Below are 19,587 nucleotides of genomic sequence, written 5' to 3'. Positions count from 1 at the left end.
TATAGAAATTTAAACAGAAATCCTCCACAAGTCATAAAAATGTTTTCCTCTCCCACCAAAATACCAGAAATTTCATCAAACTGAATGTTAGAACTTACTTTTGTCATCATCATAAGATCCTCCAGAGCTATTACTGTACCTTGATTCTAGTCGAGTATGTGCTCTGATTACATTACTGAACCTTCAAATACAAGAAAAATCTTCATTAAAAACACAGACTGATATTAAACATCAGGAACATATGCTTACTCCACAAAGAAAGCATCTTTATTTACGCTATATCAAAATGTGATTTCTTTATGCATATGCTTTTATATGAGGCACAGACAGCAACATGAATATAGTGTTATTTTGTTTCATAAAAAATATTTTTGCAACCAACTTCTGACAAGTTCTAACAGTGTGCTGTTATGTCACAAGCTTTTAAAATTCAACAAGGGGAAAATTCTCATGCAGCAAATGTACACTTTTCTTGAACCAAGAAACTGTGGTAAGGATGGACTGAAATATAAACTGTTAACTACTAGTATTTTATCATAGCCCCATGTTCATTGGCAAAATTCTGGCAACCTGCTAAAACAATAACTGAATGAACAGTCTGAAGTCAAGCCCACGAAGTCATCAAAGCAGCAAAAGCAGCAGCAGATGACCCTCCCAAAGGAAAACCCAGGAGCTGCTAGTGGAGATCTAGCTGAGGCACTAAGGGACATAAGAGACAGATCAAAGCTTCCACAACTGTCCTTAAATCTGCCATACACTCGCAATGATCTAACTTTTGCTGGTGAGTTCTTTTTGCTCCCACCACTTTCTTCTGCTTTCAGTGCAAGCAGGCCTAAACTGGAAATGAGAAGTGCCACACTGCATGCTCACACTCTAGTAATGGTGTAAAACTTCATCCTTTCTGCAAAGCTAGGAAACTAGTTACAAATAATCATGTTAAAATAACAGTATCAAACAAAGCCAGGTTTAAGGTTCTCTGCGCAACATGCAATTTGCTACTAATATGCATGTATTTTAATGCAGGGTATTTAACTATATATTCACATATTATGCTGTTTCCAAAGCAAACCTGTTTCATTAGGACACGATAAATTCATAAGAAGGTGACATAAAGGCATCATGAGCCATCTTAATTCTGCTATTTTCTGTTTTTCAAGCACCTGATTCCCTTAATATATTTTAATATATTCCCTTAATATATGTGTATAAACTGATGATTACTGATATATTTATCTGGCATACCTAAAAAGATAAGAAAGACGAAAGAAGAATTAAGTTAAGGAAAAAATTATGAAGATGTATCTAGAGACAAATTCTAACCTGTATGAAACAGGTGAAGAATATAAGTCAAAGAAATGACCTGAGAGCAGAGCAGACTTTTTAAACAAAAAATACTTTGTAAAAACACTCTGTAGCATATACAGTGATATTACAAATATGACTGTCACTATGTAAGATGACATGTAATGATACCATATAATGCAATATTATCTATAAATCTATGCTACAATCCAATAATGCTGAACTTGCAGAAAAATTTTCCAGATCACTTGGAGGTAACTTAAAAGCTTTTCAGTGTTTTATTTTATAGGATATTCCCTTTGTGATATATTATTCCAAAAATGCCTACATTTACAAGAATAGCTGGTTAACCACCTATCACTTCCTGTAATCATTATTTAATATATCTTGGCCCACAAAATCAATATTAACAGTCATTCTAAGATCAAGACATTGGTTTTGAAGTACAGAAGCACTTAATGGCTTCTGCTGTCTTTGATAATGTAAATGCCAGTAATGAATTCTGATAAATTATTTTACATTTTTTCTGAGGAGTCTCTCGCTGGGAATCAGGAATACCAACACCAGAATATGGTAACCTTCCTTTCATTTTTATCATATAGTCTCTGGCAGATTTGAATGCCAAAAAGCTTCTTTGCGTCACATGTAAAATTTATGTAAGATAAGAAACTCTGAAAGCACAGTTAGATTTAAAGTATACCAGGAGATGAAGTTTGCTCAACTTATCTGCAACACAACTAAAAAAAAAATTCAAAGTTAAAACTATATAGCCATAAACATTTATGTAAAGAACAATAAGAAAGCAGTCCAGAGTAAAAATGGTTTCTCTTCTTTTTAAGTTTATTTTGACTATCATATTGAGTCAGATGCTCTTCACTTTCAAATTTTGAAACCATGCTTAGCGCTAAGACGTGAGTACCATTTTTCACATACTCTTAAAATAAGAGACTAGACTGACAAAATACTACTCTTACATTTGTAATACTCAAAAGGCAAGTGATTCAAAAGTTTCTGAGTACAGAAAAGTTTGCTTACTTAACTGTTTCTGTTCCTCTAATTCCTGAACCTGTGGAAGGTGGTCTGGACTATTAAAGTGATACTAGTGACTATCAGGAACAGCAGACTAGCGTAATACTAATACACTTACTAATTTATTTGATCAGAATTCATTCAGAGTTGTCCTACAAGAAGAAGAGGGTTTCAGTGAGAGAAATAAATATATATCTGTCTGTGCTAGAGGATCTGATGGCCCCTTAGCTTTTCATTTACTTATTCATAATTTGGCTGTAGGTACCATATGTAGTAAAAGATACAGTGACTGTAAAGTAGGCTCTCTAAACAAAATATTTTACATAGTTTTCCTCTTTCAGACACTTATCAGAAAAAAAGAGGTATCTGCAAGATAAATTTTGCTCTCTCGTCACGGACTAAAAAGGTGTGATCAAACCTGATTTTTAATAAAGACTTTAATATTCATTATTTGGTATATGCTCTCAGTTTTCTTTATCCTTTTTAGGTAATTCCTACAAAAAATCATCTACTTCGCACAATTCATTCAGTGGAGGTTTCACAGATATTCCTCTGCAGTGTATTAATAAACAACAGTTTAGAACTAGAATCACGTGGACAGCTTTTTTTACTTTCACATATGCACATTTTAAAACAGTCCTATTGGGACAGAAACAATGCTAAGTATCTGTATCATCATAATTCCTCACAACTCACTGCAGTTTGGATAATAAATACTGCTCAAGATCTCACCCTTAGTCTAGGAAAATGCATATATTTTGGAGAAAAAAAAATTACAAACCTTTCATCAGTCTCTTTCACCATTCTGTTCTCCTCTGCATCAGGAAAACTATCTTGGCCAGCTACAACAGTGTTACTGCTAGAGGTGGTTCCTGCAGATGAGGTGGAGTAAGCACACCCATTATATGCAGCACACAATATTTGCAAAGCAATAAAAGCTCATGACTTTATTTTCTTCAGTATTTTCTTTAGCTGGTTACATGCTTTGAGGGATAGATTAACGTAGTGATGCTCTCCCCTTCCTTGGACTAAGCTCAGTCTTGGTGGCCTAACCTAATGTTTGTCAAGAATTTGGCAAAACATTCACAGGGCTGAATTTGGTGTTGGTGTCTGTTATTTATCTTTGACTGCCTCAGCTTGAAAATAGCACTAGGCCTTTGAAAACAGAACAGCCACATAGCTGAGGCTTTCGGCTTTCAGCAAGCCCTGCTCCTTGAGGGTTTCTGCTATGATCGCAGCATCAGTGATGACTGCCTGTTCTCAGAAACTAGTGATGGAAGAACCACCTCATATGAGGTGTGAAAGCACCATACATTGGCAATGTCCTATTAAAATAGTAGTGAGAACTGAACATATTTTCACAAAACTTACACAGCATTAGGCATCCAAGAACTCAGATGTGAAACAAGCCCTTGAAACTTGAACTTTACACACACAGGTGCAAAAGTAACTAAAAGAGATTGTTTTTTCAGAGAGATGAATACTGGCAAGCATAGGAGACCATAACTGAAAAAGTACATTTAGGTCATACCAGAAGCTGCAGCTGAGGCTTTATTACTGGCAGCAAAACGGTAAAACGGAGGATTATCACAGTGCTGGACTATTGGGTTCACTGGGTCAGTTTGCTGCAGTTCAAAAAGAAGCTCTTCCATTGTCTGAATAGTGTTGTTGCGGCATAGGTATATTGCAACCTTTTTGATCTAAAGAAGAAAACAACAGTTATTCATCTTTGTCCAAAGGGAATTTCCAAAGAAATCAATACATGTTACACTGCAGTACTGCAAAGATCCAGAATGCAAATGTTGCTCCTGGACAGACACCCCAGCAACAAAACTGAATCAATCTTGTTCATATAGAAATAACCTGCTCCTTTTGATTTAAAGATCCTTTCCCCAACAGAGCAAATCTGTGATCTAATTGCCCCAAAGTTTTTGCTTATTATCCTCAAATCAGCTGTTTAGATGTATAATTATATAACATCCACACATACTAAAACCAACTGATTTTATACCTAGCATTTAAGGATATCAGAATTAACTCTGAATAACACTTGGGGATTTTATAGTTTGAATATGTGATTTCCACTGAAGATGAATCTTGCTGTCTTGCATAGAGCAAATTTCTCATCTAGAAAGCTCGATGTACCCAAAACATCATGCTTATATTTCCAGATATGGTTGATGTGAAAGGTAGATAACTGCACCCAAAAAGAATAGGTCAAACTCTCAGTAGTTATTTATATCTGTAATCAAAGTAATAGCACATGGAAAAATGCAAAGCAATTATGCATACAGACTTCATGCACACTGATTTCAAAATGTCTGAGAGAGAGTGTTATTTACAGAAATTTTGGAAAAAAACCCTGAGGAATACAACAAGACCTCAAACCCTACCACATCCACACAAGAATGAATACTGTTGAGATATTCAGATCAAATTAAACTAAATTATCGAGGAAAAAACCTGATGGCTATTGAATACAAAGATACTATCTCTTGCTCAAAACAGTTTTGACTCACAAACTGCTGGAGCTGGGAGACTGTATGGAGAAGCATCTCTCTGTGTTTGCCTTCTTGTGCAGATGCTTCTGGTAGAGCTAATAAATTGCACGGAGCTGTCTTTTGGCCTCACCAAAAACTGCTGTTCTTACAGTCTTAAACACTTCCATTAAGATAACTTGTTGACTGCTTCTCTCCCCCTCTTCCCGCGCCAGGCTTTCTTTTTTTTAAAGTGGGGAAAATGCACACATTCAAAGTCCCTTTTACTCTACTGTGCTAAAAATTTCCCAGAGACTTTCCAGATATAACTCCACTTCTTTTCAGAGGTTTATTTCTACTTGGGCTCACAATGCCACTTCCAACTGCTTTCACCCCAGGAGAGGTCACAGTCCCTATAGTGAAAGCATATGCTGAAGGTGTTTCTGAACTGTAAATATTCTAAGAAATCGCTCAGTACACATGTGAAAGAAAGGACAGCTGAGCAATTTACACTGGGGCACTCAAAAAAAGCACTTAAAGAAAATATAAGTATAAAAGACCAACCAATTAATTTAACCACTTGAAAAAAATAAAAAAGCCCATCAGTCAAGACATGCTTTTGGCTTGGGCCCACACAGGCAGAACAGATGGCTGAAAGCACAAAGTAGCTGGTGACTGCCTGGGGCCTTGATGGCCCCAAAAAAAGATAGGAAAGGACAAACCGGCAATCTTGCACCTGCATGGTCTTTTGAGCTCAGGTGAGCTGGAAAAGTGCTGATAACTTGTTTGAATTATTTTTATTTGCTATTTTGTATATGTTATCTACATGATAATTGAAGATACATGTTTAAGGTATCAGCAGTCCTGTATAGTTAACAGAGTTGGGTAAGATTTCTTATCTGGAAACTCCAGAGCATTATCAAAACGCTGAACATACACATGTGATAAGACCAGCGTTTTTTTGTACTCTAGACAAAGATAACAATTAAAGTGTGACTCAAGCACAGTCAGGTTATAAGCTATTACAGAAGCTGAAAACTTTTTCAGATTTTGCAAAATCTGAGAATCCCACTTTTCACTTTATATTACAGAACACAGACTAATTGTGTTGAAGAAAACGCAGGAATTTGGTCAGCTGCAGTCACTGATGAAGACATGATTGACTTCAGCAGCCACCAGAAGCCTGGGAGGGAGAGCAGAAAAGTCCCACAGGCAAATAGGATGCTCCAAACTTCTCTGGAGTAAGAGGCTTGGAGAGGGCAGGACTAGAGATGCTGGTGAGGAATGGAAGTACTGGCGGGAGGCTTTGAGGAGAGATGGTTTGGAAAGAAATTGAAGAAAGAAGAAGTGTTACAAGGAGTAAGGGGGCAGAGGCAGGCTGCTCAGAGCTCTGGCATGGCATGAATTTTGAAAAAGGATGAGTTGGAAGATCAAGGTTGGCAAGTATCTGGAAAAGAGCAATTGGGGACTGTGGTATGTGAGAGGCTCTCGGGCAAAAGGGGAGGGGGTTATTGAGCATTTCTAATCAGGCTACACATTTGGCAGTGGGAACATATACTAAGCACAACACTTGTTCTTTCCCTTACAAACTGCCTCTGTTCCTTTTGTAGGCTGTCAGAAATACAGCAGCTCTCATCTTGTCTCTTCTCTCTCTGATTTTGACATGTTGTCTGTCAACAATGTCAGCTCATCCTGATGATCCCTTTGGGCCTGATCCCAAGTCTGTCAGAAAGCGCAGAATCATACAGGCTGGAAGGGACCCAGGAGGTCTCCAGACCTCCTGCTCAAAGCAGGGTCACCACTGAATTCAGAGCCTCTGTCACACTTCACATTTGATGGACAGATCTTCATTACCCTCAGAATATTTGGCATCAGATCCTTTGTCAACTTCTTACATAAACCCTGAGCTTGTTCTTATGGCAATTCCACTTTTAAATCTTTTCTCTTTTGATTAGCTAAGCACCACTAGCTTCCTTGCATATACACAGTCTAAGCTAATACAGTAAATGTTAAAAATAATAGGAAACCAACAGGATGTCTATGTTACAATAACAACATCTTGTGATTTTTCCATAGTTCCTTTGCTCTATTATGCCAAGCACTCATCATAAACACTTTAAGGCAAAGTGTTGTTTCAGCAACTGTAAACAAAGCATGTTTATGAAGCTGTTTAGATAAGTTTATTCACATTAATATTAATTTCTAATTTATTTCCTGGGAATCAATAGAAAGAGACTAACTAATAATGCAGCATATTGTAATTGTGCTGGAAAATTTACTAAATTTAGATTCTGTTCCTCCCAGCAATGGAGCAGTAAGGCACATGGGAATGGGATTATCTTGCCTTTCTCAGACAGCTCTGATTTTATTTTAACTTGAATAATAACAATATCCTGTGCAGTCTGACTTGCCCATTGCAGGAACAGTTATATAACTCATCACAGCCGTGTAGAGGCAAAAGTTGATATGGTAAGGAGCTTATGGAGGTTCTCTTAAGTTGTCCCACAGAGAGTCCCAGACTGCTAAAGGAGGAGAGAAAATTGCACTTTCTTAAAATCATGTTTTGCTGAAGGAACACCTAAATCTTCACAACTGCCAATCATTAATAAAATGATGGCATGATATGTACCATTCAACAAATAACTTCCACTGTTTTAAGGACTTTCAAAATTGAATTAATACTTGTGTAAACTAATTACCTACTGAGAAAAATTACAGGCTTTAGTATTTTTACTTCTCTTCATCTTTCCATTCAAGTTTTTAAAGTCTAAACAGCCACTCTATCTTTTCAATAAACTTTTATATCTATGAAATTGCTTATTTTTATGCATATCTCACATAGAAAAATGTTTCCAATATTTTTTATCATTGATTCAGTCAGTTTATGGCCGGGCCTTGTTACTGCTTTGCTGGTTACTTACCTGACAAACAAAGCTGCTCTTTGCACGAGTGGAGTTGTGCTCTTTGCTTGAAATGAGCTGTGTGCTCCAGTGGTGGAGACTGAGATTCTCACCCCTCATTTCCTTTCTTGACTTTCAGTTTCTTGGCTCATTTATTCCCACTAACTGATCTAATTTTGTCCAGTGTGCTAGGGAATATGTAGGTACTTTTTATTTTTGAAACAGAAATTCATTTGCTTTAGGTGGTAACTGTTTTCTTCATTAAAATCCATGCTACCAAAAAATAAACAAAATACAGTGCAAACACTTACATAAGGTAAAAGGATGGTATCACTGCTAACGCCACACAAGCTAATGAGAAACTGCAGTGTTATCCTAAGGTTGTTGCTCCATTTCTCGTTGTTGGCCAAAGCATTCCAGACATTTTCCATTTCTGGTCCAGGAATTTCATCTCCATACTGCAAAGGATCATAAGCATTCATTTTCTGAAATGTATACTGAAGATAAATATGTAGACCTTTAAACTGAAGGCATGCTCTTCTAGAACACCATCTTGTGCAAAACCCACAGCAAAATGCTGTAGTAAGTGACAAAGCAAAATTTGCAAAAGCAGTGTGACAGATTTTGAAGCATAAATTCTATTTAAAAGTATTATAATTCAGATCCACAAGAAGACTTAAATCACAAAAGAAAATGTTCAGGCATGTAAGTCCAAAAGGTGATGCTAAAATCCAACAGTATGTTAGATTTCTTCTTTACAGTTGTTCAAACAACTAAAGTTTTGCTTCTGCATATCTGTGCATCAGTCTTCACAGGACTGAGCAACTCAGCACCTTGCTCCTGCTTAAATCCTAACAGAGTGAAGAATTAGAGAGTCTCTTGCTTCCCTGTTGGAAAGCAGCAGCTTTGCTCTCTTTTGCAAGGCCTGGTTGTAGGAATACCTCCTTTTTGTCCAATCACTTAAAGGTTAGTGCATTCACCTAAGGTGTGGGAGTCCAGAATTCAGTTTGTTCTGTTTGCTATGTAAAAGCTATGGTTCCCACTTCAAGAAGACTGTTTTAACCACTGTGTAGACTGACATTCTGCTAGGAGAGTACCGGCAATCTCCAGTTCATGTTGTTCTACCGAAAATGATTTCTACTGTCAAATAACTTTCTCCCCCTGTTCCCTTCCACGTACCAGGCCCTTGATCACACATATAGACTCAAAGTTAGTTCAGTCAATATGGTTTGAAGAGAGCATACTTGATCACTGGAAAAAAAAAAAAAAAACATGTGTGGTTTTGGAAGCAACTGGCTCTCCAAGGACTGCTGCTGATAGGCAGCAAAGATGAGATGGCAGCATGTCTGGTTTCACTCTATACAATCTGCTAACACTACCTTAGCGACTCCATATCTTCTCTACTCATGACCTGATATCCTGCCCCTGGATAAGCAACAAGTATCTCCCATCTCATGCTGAAAAAAACATTCTGGTGGGCTGTAGCATAACTCCAAGGTTACTTCAGATGTGCTCATATGAAAAATGGCACACAAAATAATAATTCTGTTTTAGCTACAGGGCTGCAACATTAGGCAAAGAAGAGATCCGGAGCCAACTGCCACGTAGCATGGATGCAGGCGTTCTGCTCTAGAGCGGATTAACCCAGAGCAGGATAGGAGATGTGAGCCGCTGTTTCATATGACATAGAGACTAGGGATTACTTCCTGGAGTTTATGTTTTTAGAAGTTTAAACATAGCCACTGGATCTGGCAAAAACACTAATCTAATAGCCTGCAACTCAGCAAAAAGAGGGAAATGCTGGATTCCAGTATCTTCTCCACAAGCTGCTTATGTATTTTACATGAAAATGTCATTAGAAAAAAATGAATTCATAGTCCTTCAACAGTATCAGGGATGTAAGATAGGGGGAGGATGTAAAAAAGGGAAGGCCCTTTCAAAAGAGAATGCTTTAACTAGTACCTTACAAATTTATACTCATTTTGGCTTTGTCTCTCTCTCTGGCTTAATGAATATTTAAGCATTTCCTAGAAAGTAAAAGAGCTTCAGCAGGACAAATTTCAGGTGCTCATTCTCATCCCAGAATAAACTTTCATCTGCTGTGTGTGGTGTTGTCCTGGGAAGTGATACAGGCAGGAATTGAACCAATTTCCTCTATGACTAATGCTAATGCTTAATGTTAACCATTACATTTTTTAACAAGGGTAGAACATTGTTTTCTTTGATCACGTTTTGAAATAGAAGAATAGCCCTAGCACTGTTGTTAAAAGAAAAGGTGAAGGAACTTCTTTAAAAACAGGGTTGTGTCTGATTAGCACAGACTATTCCAGTGCCAAATTTCTGTATCAGAGGGAAGAAATCTAAGCGCATTTTGTTTATGAAACATAACAGTTTGAAATTTAGAAGTTGTTTAATTTTTTTTTTTTTTTTTTTTTTACCTTAGCTGTCATGTACATGAGATTATTAAGAACCAGTGACGTGGCCTCAGGAGAGCCCCAGCCATTGCCTTTTAATCCACTTGTGACTGCTATTTCCCCATCCTTGTCTTTTATTTCATCTTCTGGAGTGGTAGGGCTTGAACCAGGGAGGAGCAGTCTGTTGTCTACAAGTTCAATATTATGAAGCCATGGTAGCAGATAGGTAAGCATGATCTGTCTTCCATTTGGATGGGTTGTTGGGAATCGCTGGCTTACCTCTAAAATAGTAAAAGTTAAAAAGGCAAAGTGTTAGTTTATAAAGGGAAGCTTAAATACATTGTTTAAATCAGATTTCTGACATTTCTGTTAGACCACCTGATGATTTTTATCTTGCAAGCAGAAAGTGTACAAAAGCATATATTAAGTTTCATGAAAAGGAACATCAATGTTTAGTATTAGCAAACAATTGATCATATCTTCTGTCTAAAATAATTAACATATTTTGAGCTTAGAACAGAAAGTCGCCCCTTATTACCATGCCATGTCATATATTAAGTGAAATAGATGCCAGGAAAGAGAACAATACAGTTACTGGCAGTTCCTCTAGAATTTCAAGAGCTTTTGGAGAATTATGGAAACCATACAAAAGTGTTCTGCAAAATTAAAAGTGTCCCATCAGTCTCCGCATTTTTAAGCTGTATTTTAAATCCTAAGGCATTTATTATACTGATTTTAAAAAGCACCTTGCAGGTATTAGGAGTTTTATTCCCCATAGAGAGGCCTGTAAAATTGAGAGGTGGCTGCTACTCTAGGAGTGTTGCATACAGCACTTTACAGAGTTTGTAGTAAAGAACTGGCACTGGAAGGGAGACGGATTTGGGAAATCTGGGATAAGAAACACAGACACAGGCTTCCTGCCAAGGTGAACCATGTTAGCTTTCTTTGCCAAAATTATCCTTCTGTAAAATCAGTGCACTTAACATTTCCTTTCCTTCCTCACTGTCTGGTTTTCAAAAATCTTCAGGACATAGACTGTTCTTATCTCTTTGTGATGCTAGATGTATAGAAAGGGGCTCTGATGTGGTCTGTGTATCTGAGTTCTATTAAATGGCATAGGCACTACAGCAACATAAATAGATGATAACAGTAATAATGACCAACATTTGCTCTTTTAAGATAAATGACCCATCAGAATTTTCCTACACCAGTTATTTCTAACCCATGCTATCTTGGGCACTCAGAAGTGGATAATGTATCATTCCTTTACTCTTGCTCCAGCCCCTACAGACTGAGTAAAAACAACCCTGGAATAATACAAAGGGTTTTTAAAAGCCAGTAAAAATTCCCACGACTACAGACACTGCATTCCGTTATTTAAAAACTAGAGCAATACATTAGATGGATTAAAACAGACAAGTCTCAAAATGTAATCGTTCCCAGGAATGATCTCAGAGTGGGCATATTTTGAATGGCACTCCCACAGGTCTGATTCTGGGCCCTATGATATTTAACATTTTTCTCAGTAACCATGACAAAAAGCATTTTTGATAAAACTTTAAAATGATAGAAATGACTTGCAGATGTGGCAAATAACAAAAGATCCAGATCACTGACTCAGAGTCATTTGAATCATTGGTAAGACAGGAGACATGCAAACACACAAACAATCTTGCCAAATATAAAGTCATGTTTATAGAATGAGGAATTCTATCCTCAAGTATCAACTATATAAATATATGGATGAGAAGAATCACTGTGCTTAACATGAGAATCCATTACGGTACAGTTTGCCGATGTCACTTTAACTTATCTGGGGCTTCCGCAATCTTGAAGTTATGCTAAGATGACATAAGTGGCACAGAATCACTGCTCAAATTTTTAAATAACTATTCTATACTTTGTATACTTATCTCTAGGAAATATGTAATTTGTAAATCTGATTTGAACTTGAACCAGAATAAAATCAAGTCAAGTTACACTTATAAACAGAATTGCTATTCACAAATGGAAATCTCTTAGCAGTCTACCATTTGTAAAAAAATATAAAATAGATAATAAGTCAAATAGATACAGATACCTGAGAAAAGTGGAAGGGTAAGTTCAGGATACATCCTTGCTAGTTCATATGAAAGAAGGGCAAGTGAGACACTATAAAGAGGTGGCAACGGACCATGTGTACCATACAAGATACTGCCTGGTCTTTGCTCAGCTACCTTTTTTGAATAAACAAAAAGCTTTGATTCAAGGATCTATAAAAGAGAAGAAAAACATGTAATAAGATAATAAAAAGTCATTAATTCAGAAAATGCCAGCATTTCAACTTTTGGTATCAGAGAATGATCTACACGCTTCTATGTAAACTCTCCAAATTTAAAACATCATAACTAATCTTTTTCCATTTTTTTATAAATATTCTCATAAGTATTTATAGCCAAGACAAAACTAATCATTCATTTTAAAAACAAAACTGAAAAGTAAATAAAAAGTACTTTATCAGAAGTCCACAGAAAAACCGAAGATAGGAGGGCACATGCATTTGGCTGTTTTTAAAACAAAGGAGCTGATACATGCCTGCATAAGTTGCATGGAAATTTCATAAATCTCTCTGTTGGTGTCAGATGCCTTGAACAGCACTAAGTTTAAAAGCGTCACTATATCAAAAGGATAGTTCCTAGAAGAATAAACAGTACATTTTTGTGAATGTTGGTGAGGAATGCAGATTATATTCACTCTGATTTACTGTGTAATATGGTCTAAAGAGAATGTCACCTTTCTTTTCTCTGTTCTACCACCAGAATACGGGAAAGGGAACTCTTATGAATACGTGCTGCATGCTTGAAGGGCCATCTGGTGAATGGGAAGAAAGAAGGGATTATTTATAATTACCTTAGACCAACGCTTAGGAATGCACTGAGTAGCCCACAGTGAGAAATGCAGTACCTGTGTCTATATCTGTCAATTCACTTTCACTTATAACATAAAGTATTTATAGAATAGGCCAGCACCCACAAGAGAAGATGGGTAGCAAGAGAGAATTTCCAGGGATAAAGTACTTTGCAAACCAAGCTGCAGCTTAAAATGGTCTCTTTGGAGAAAAAATACTATCTCCAGCATGTACATTCCCAGATCGTAGACAGTTCTATCAAAATTGTTTTTAAAGTGTAAACATGAAGGCTGCTTAAGAATGTCCCCTACCCTATAAAGTCAAAGTTTATTGTAATGGTAAATTTTTTAAAGTATTAACTTGATGAGATTATTGCTAGAAAAGCAATTCCCTGTCACATCATTTGGATTTTCACTAAACAAGCTTCTACTTTTTTTCATGATGATTTGTAAATGCATTTGATTGAACTGTGAGCCCTCAATTTCCCACCCTAGATTTGACCTACTGTGCTCCTGGATGGATACAGAATGTCTATTTGGATACTGTAGTGTTAAAAATATGGCCAACACATGCATGGTACGGGACATTTTGGTAATTCCAAGTAGTAGCTGCAACCCATACTGCTCTACACCTGCCTCTTTGTCCTTCCACTGAGTTTCAAAAATTCACCCCCCCTCTCCAAAAACCCCAAACAGTTAGGGGGATCCTCTTGAAACCGCAAATTCCACCAAGCAGCTGCCTAAAACATATGGATAAAACAAAACAAAAAAAAATTGACTGGGTTAAAAAAGGTTTAATTAAAATATAAATTACAGTATGTATGGATTCAGACAGAAAAATTACTTGAAGAAATCTGGTCAATATTTATAAGTTTGCATACCCAGTTTGGGAGTATTAAATCCTCTCTCAGGCTTCTAAGTAAATGATCTTTTTTGCAAGAAACTGAACATACAGCAGTATCTGTGTAGTTAAACAAGTTCTTTCATTTTTCTCAGAGATACAAACCAAGATCTTGAAACATAACATTATGTGTGCAGTGCTGGTAATTATGCCCTGTCTTAAATAGTAAGGTGGAGAATCTACACTTTTGCCTTCAGATAAAAGTTTTAATTAACTGAGATATCTTTTACTGTTCCCATCTACCTCAAATTGCTCATGGCATAGGCCAAATTGTTGTCAGCATGTAGTATATGCTGCCAAGGAGTTTGAAACCATACAAAGTATTTGCCAATATCTCTTGAAAAAATAAAAAAAACCCACCCTAGATAATATATTTTTATAGTTATTTCATTATACCAATCTACAGCTACAAGAGTAGTGATACCCTAGAACACATTATTTATAGTATCAGAATAGAAACAGTGTATGGGAGGACCATAAACTGAAAGCTACTGAGTATTTATTCTTTGTAAAAAGAAAGACATCAACAGATACATTACTGCTGAGTTTACAACTTGTTTAAACTGTGATCTTTCTATACATATTGATAGAAGATGAAAAGGGAAGTGGAAGAACTGCAAGCTGGTTTCAAATATTAATTAAAATCCCCAGCTTGATAGAAATCAGACTTTCCCCTCAAAGAACATCATGCAGATCATACTTTCAACATTTACTGCATGGAAAAGCTTGTTTCTTAGGACACACTGGCATAGGTAACAATCTGAGGAAAAAAGACTAGCTGAAGATCTGTTATGCTTGACTATTCATTAAACATTAAAAAAGAAACTTAAAATAACAATTTTCAAACACAACATTCTATTCATGTTTTTAAAATCTCAGTATAATGCAGTGTATAGTTCCAGTTGTTGCTGTAAGAACAAAATAATGTTTTTACAGATAAATTCTAAAGTACTTGATTTGTTTTGATTTGCTATATCTTACATATTTCTCTATTGAACTATGCTGATTAGATATCTTGCCAAATTATGTTTTTGTCAAGAAGATTTAAATTTTTGGGCTCATTTTAATTAGATGTAAATTATATTCTGCTTTTAGACTACTATTAAATTTCTCTACAACTTTTGTCTTGAAAAGGTACCAAAAAGAAATAAGATTTTTATGACGGCTTGACACAAAAGTAGTAATTTCTGTTTGTCTCTTCCTGTAGCTTGTGCTTGCCAGTAGCAGTGCTGATATCAGTCTACAGAAGAGGAATGGGTAACCAAATCAAATTGAAGCCAGTTAGAAAAAGAACAAAATAATTAATTTCAAACTAAGAACACTTAAAACATTTTTCTTGTTACAGAGTAAATGAAAAAGCATGCTGAATCTTTTGAAACTAGATTTATGAGCTATTCTGCAAATTAAAATCTTGCTGTTATTTAGTATCTTTCTGAGAAAAATAGCATAAAACGGCCACAGATTTCAAACATACATATAGTAAAAGCACCTTCTAACAGATATGTTACTCTGTGTCCAGAATCATGAAAATAAAGTGATATAGTCCCCAGGAGTTGTTTGAGAGGACTTAACATAAGAATGTAACTAGCAGTTCTCTGTAACACAAGCTGAACAACCAATTTCCTTTGCATTTGAAAGTGTCTAAGCAGCTGAGACAGTCAGCTGCATGTCTGATCACTGGCGTTCTGGACCTGATTCTTTCAGCCATCCTGCTGCCACTGGGGGGACTATAAAGAGGGCGCGTCTGCAGATAGAGCACGTGGCAGACTGTACCAACCCTCATCCTCGGTCCCTTTCTCATGTGGTCTGCAAATGATGCCTGCAGAGATGCCTTTTTCAGTGGATGTTCCAGGTCAACATACTGACTGGCTATGCATGTTCCTCCCTAGTCCCTTCACTCACAAGTATTTTTTCCTTTTTCCTCCTTTACACCAGACACACCACTCCAAACCAGAACACCAACCACCAACAACGAGGTTCACATATTATTTGTCAATTCAAAAATCATTTAAATCTGTTTATACCAGAATATGGTGGGAATAAACAACCTAATGATCACTTACAACTGTTTTAGAAATGACAAACTTGATTTTGTTTCACACTGAGTAGCATATAATATAAATCTAATTACAGATTAATTAATACCTGCTTCCACACACAGTTGCAATGGCTTTGAAACATCCAGAGGCAAGCTGGTAGGATCCAGTATAACATCGATCTATAGCCCAGTTGAAGAGATTGATTTGGTCAGGATTCAGTTCCAATAAGAGGACTACAACTTCACATCCAAGTTGATGAACCTGAGAATACATATATATGTGGAAACACAGTTGGTGAAATCAGAAATGTTCATTCCCTACAGTTCTTAGAAATTATATAGGTAGAAAAATGTAAAATTTCAGTACTCAGAATAAGTGAAAAGAAATTTTAACTGATTCGTTAAATGTTTATTTCCTACTTCACTTGAGTTCCATGAAGTCACGTGCCATTCACGCCTATTTATCATTCCTTTGACTAACACATGAGCAAGGCAGGCAAAGAGAAACAATATCTTTTGCAGGCCTGGGGTCTGAAAACTTGAATCCAACTACATCAAATGATCTAACAGAGATATTACCTCTCTCTTCAGATCTTGTCTCACTTAATCTGGGATCACCACTGCAATCAAGCCCCGCTGCTAAGGCTTGGACTATGTCTTTGTGATCCTACTGACACCAAACACTAATGCTTAACGAGATTCTATCACCAAATGTAATTAACTTCTTGAAAAGACTGCAAATGATATTTAATGTTAATGGACGGATAGGATCCCTCTCACCAAAGAGATGTATACATCTGAGCTAGCTGTGCAGGCAATGCAGTTTAGTCACAGACCTTAATGACGGTGATTAATCATGAATTGCAGAGATTAACTTATGGGAAACAAATGTCACCTTTCACATCCAGATTTCGCATTTCAAGGGGTGAAGTTAAAAAAAGATATGTTTTGTCCTCAGCTACTTTATGCATGGTATATATTACTGATCAGTTAGGAAAGGTAATATAATATTTGATGACAATTAAGAAAACATGTCAGGAGGAAGAGTATACCTTTTTCCTCTCTGTTGTTCTGGGCATTTCATTCCCACATCCACAAGAGCTTCACTTCAACATATCACTTTTAGATATCTCTATAGCTCTGCCCCTACCAGCATGCCTAAATCTTACCTAACTTTCAACAGATTCTCATTGTAGTGATCCTTTCTTTCTTCTAATTTGTCCAATCATTTTTTTTCTAAAAAATACCTTTTCTACAGTATGTATCTTCTATGTGCTCCGCAAGCCTTCAAGCTTTGCTGTCTGCATTTTTCTAGCAGAGTGACCTGGGCTGGGATGGTGCTCACAGAGACAATAGCAGGACAAAGTGCAAGGTGCCGCAAATGGAAATATCATTGATTAATGACAAAACTAGAAATCAAAGGAGTGGATTGGTGATCTGTGGTTAAGCAGGGAAAGAGAACAAAGGTACTCCAACCAGCTATAAAAACAGAAATGTTATTGGGTAGTTAGCAGGTCAATAGAGAAACCCATCTTCACAGAAATAGAAGAGGAAATTGCAAGAATAATTTGTTACGGGATTCAAGAAAATCTTTCTTTCCTCTTCTAAATCATTTATCCTCTTGACTTCTTTGGAAGCTCAACCCACTCACTTTCACTCACTCAGATTTGTTTCACCAGCATCCACGGCACTGAGCAGGATGTGATTTTACATTCTTATTCCACAGAAACTTGAAGCAGGTGGGTGGAAGTACTCCAAATAGAAATACAAATATTTTTGAGCTCATGCTGTCTTTAATCTTTCATTTAGTAGCAAATGAAAAGCCTAAATTACTGCTGCAAAAAAATCTGAGCCATAAGGTGATTTTTTAGCTTATTATTTATATGAATTATTTGTCCAGAAATAATAAAAAATCTTTTAGTATTCAAATACTTCTTTAATTCATTACACTTCTGTATTAGAACCTTGCATAAAGCTATTGTTTCATGCTCAAGATAGAGTGTATACAATCACAGTTCTTACAGTACAAATTCAATACAGAGTTTAAAATCATCAGTGTTGCATTTTTGATGAGTACTTACACGTAAATCTTGACAAGCCAGAATGTTATCAAGCCATTTGTAAAGATAACCATCAGGGGAAAGACCAACATTGTCAAATACTGGTCCACAGCAGAGCACAGCTGACATGGCCTAGAAATACAAGGAACTTCAGTTACATAAAAATTAACATGAGTGAAACTTTCAGAATGATTTGGGCCCAAATGAACTCGGCTAAAAAGACTGATGCTTGTTTTTATTTTTGAGGAGACTATGGTGAAAATGGTCCTAGATGGTTTTTCCAGATTTCAAGCATTATAGTGCTATAGATGTTATCTGATTTTAAGATAACGCTGAGTTTAAGCATTTTGGTTGGAATACTATATAGCACATTTTCCCTCATGCTTCAAAATAAATTTTGTCATTTTACACAGTCTTCATAAATGAGGCTACAAACACAATTAAACATATGTTTTAATAGTATCTCTCTGTAAAAATTAAAATTGTTTGATATCAAGTGATGATGCTTACATAAGTACGTAGGCTATTATTTTCCCAGCTTACATGGGGGAGATGCAACTGTTACTGCTACGAAAGCATTTTAATATTACTGAGCATGTCCCCAGGCAAGTGTGGGAGACAGTCCTGAGATGTGCCTGTGATACTAAATTGACAATGTTTTTAATTTCAGGGCCTAATATCCTCTCACTCTATCTGATAACCCGTAATGAACAGTTAAATAAATTTTAAAATGCATTCTGCTTTTCAAAATAATTAGCCTTGAAAAGTGACTGCAGAGAAAACAATATATAACTTCAGTGGTCGATACTGTTACATCTTATGATATACATATACACAAGTGAGTGTACGAGTTTGCATCAAGTATGCCAATTTGAATTACTCTGAAATAAAAAGAAATAAAAACCATGATTACTTGTATTTTTATTGGAGAATTGGTATTACTGGTTTTGATGGAGAAATTTTAATACCTTTAATGCACAATACTGGTATCTTGTAATCTGATGATTTCTATCACTGTAACGGTCCAGTGGTGTGAACATAATACTGAAAGGTCCTGCCCACTGGCTGAACAAGATGAACAGGTGATGTCTCAAGCTCTGTTGAGGGAAGAGAAATCTCCTGTGGTGAACTATATGAATAGAAATAGAAATAGTTGTGTTTTGTTAATGTTAAATGACCAATCATGTGGCAGAGATGATAACATATGAACTTCAAATGTCTACAAATTGGGAGTTTTTCTTAAATATTCAGGATACACTTACTCCACAACATCTAAGCTCCTGTTTTCAAATCTAACATGGTGAATAAGATGCGTCATACTTCTAAGAGCCTTAAATTATGAAATAGTGTGTTTATATGAACACATACATCCGACTTTAGAAATAGCATGCAAGAAACCAACTACAGAATCAAGCTTACAGAATCACCGCCTCATGTATTCTGTTAATGGCAAACATTTACTTGTTTTTTTTAACCCTTTAAATGCAAGCCAAAACAATACATATGTGTTATTCTACAGTAATAGGTGGGGATAAAAGAATAAATGAAACTTGTCATCAGTTTATTTATGACAAAGATGC

At 36.2% G+C, this 19,587-nt stretch overlaps 1 protein-coding gene across 1 annotated transcript in view; it reads right to left on the bottom strand.

The window, feature by feature from the left end:
* Window positions 1–19,587, bottom strand: part of FRY (FRY microtubule binding protein) — a 183,894-nt gene that overhangs the window by 64,040 nt on the left and 100,267 nt on the right. The window contains exons 27-36 of the mRNA XM_013962114.2: window positions 18,976–19,136; window positions 18,029–18,139; window positions 16,055–16,209; window positions 12,697–12,796; window positions 12,203–12,374; window positions 10,147–10,403; window positions 8,020–8,166; window positions 3,863–4,031; window positions 3,113–3,203; window positions 99–181 (exon numbers count right to left, since the gene is read on the bottom strand). Of these exons, the coding sequence (XP_013817568.1) occupies window positions 99–181; window positions 3,113–3,203; window positions 3,863–4,031; window positions 8,020–8,166; window positions 10,147–10,403; window positions 12,203–12,374; window positions 12,697–12,796; window positions 16,055–16,209; window positions 18,029–18,139; window positions 18,976–19,136 (1,446 nt within the window). The remainder of the gene's footprint in view (window positions 1–98; window positions 182–3,112; window positions 3,204–3,862; window positions 4,032–8,019; window positions 8,167–10,146; window positions 10,404–12,202; window positions 12,375–12,696; window positions 12,797–16,054; window positions 16,210–18,028; window positions 18,140–18,975; window positions 19,137–19,587) is intronic.

Source organism: Apteryx mantelli, chromosome 1, assembly GCF_036417845.1.
Source record: "Apteryx mantelli isolate bAptMan1 chromosome 1, bAptMan1.hap1, whole genome shotgun sequence".
In the NCBI taxonomy this organism is placed as follows: Eukaryota; Metazoa; Chordata; class Aves; order Apterygiformes; family Apterygidae; genus Apteryx; species Apteryx mantelli.
The sequence above is the reverse complement of the archived record's forward strand: the minus strand, read 5'-3'. Positions and strand labels throughout refer to the sequence as shown.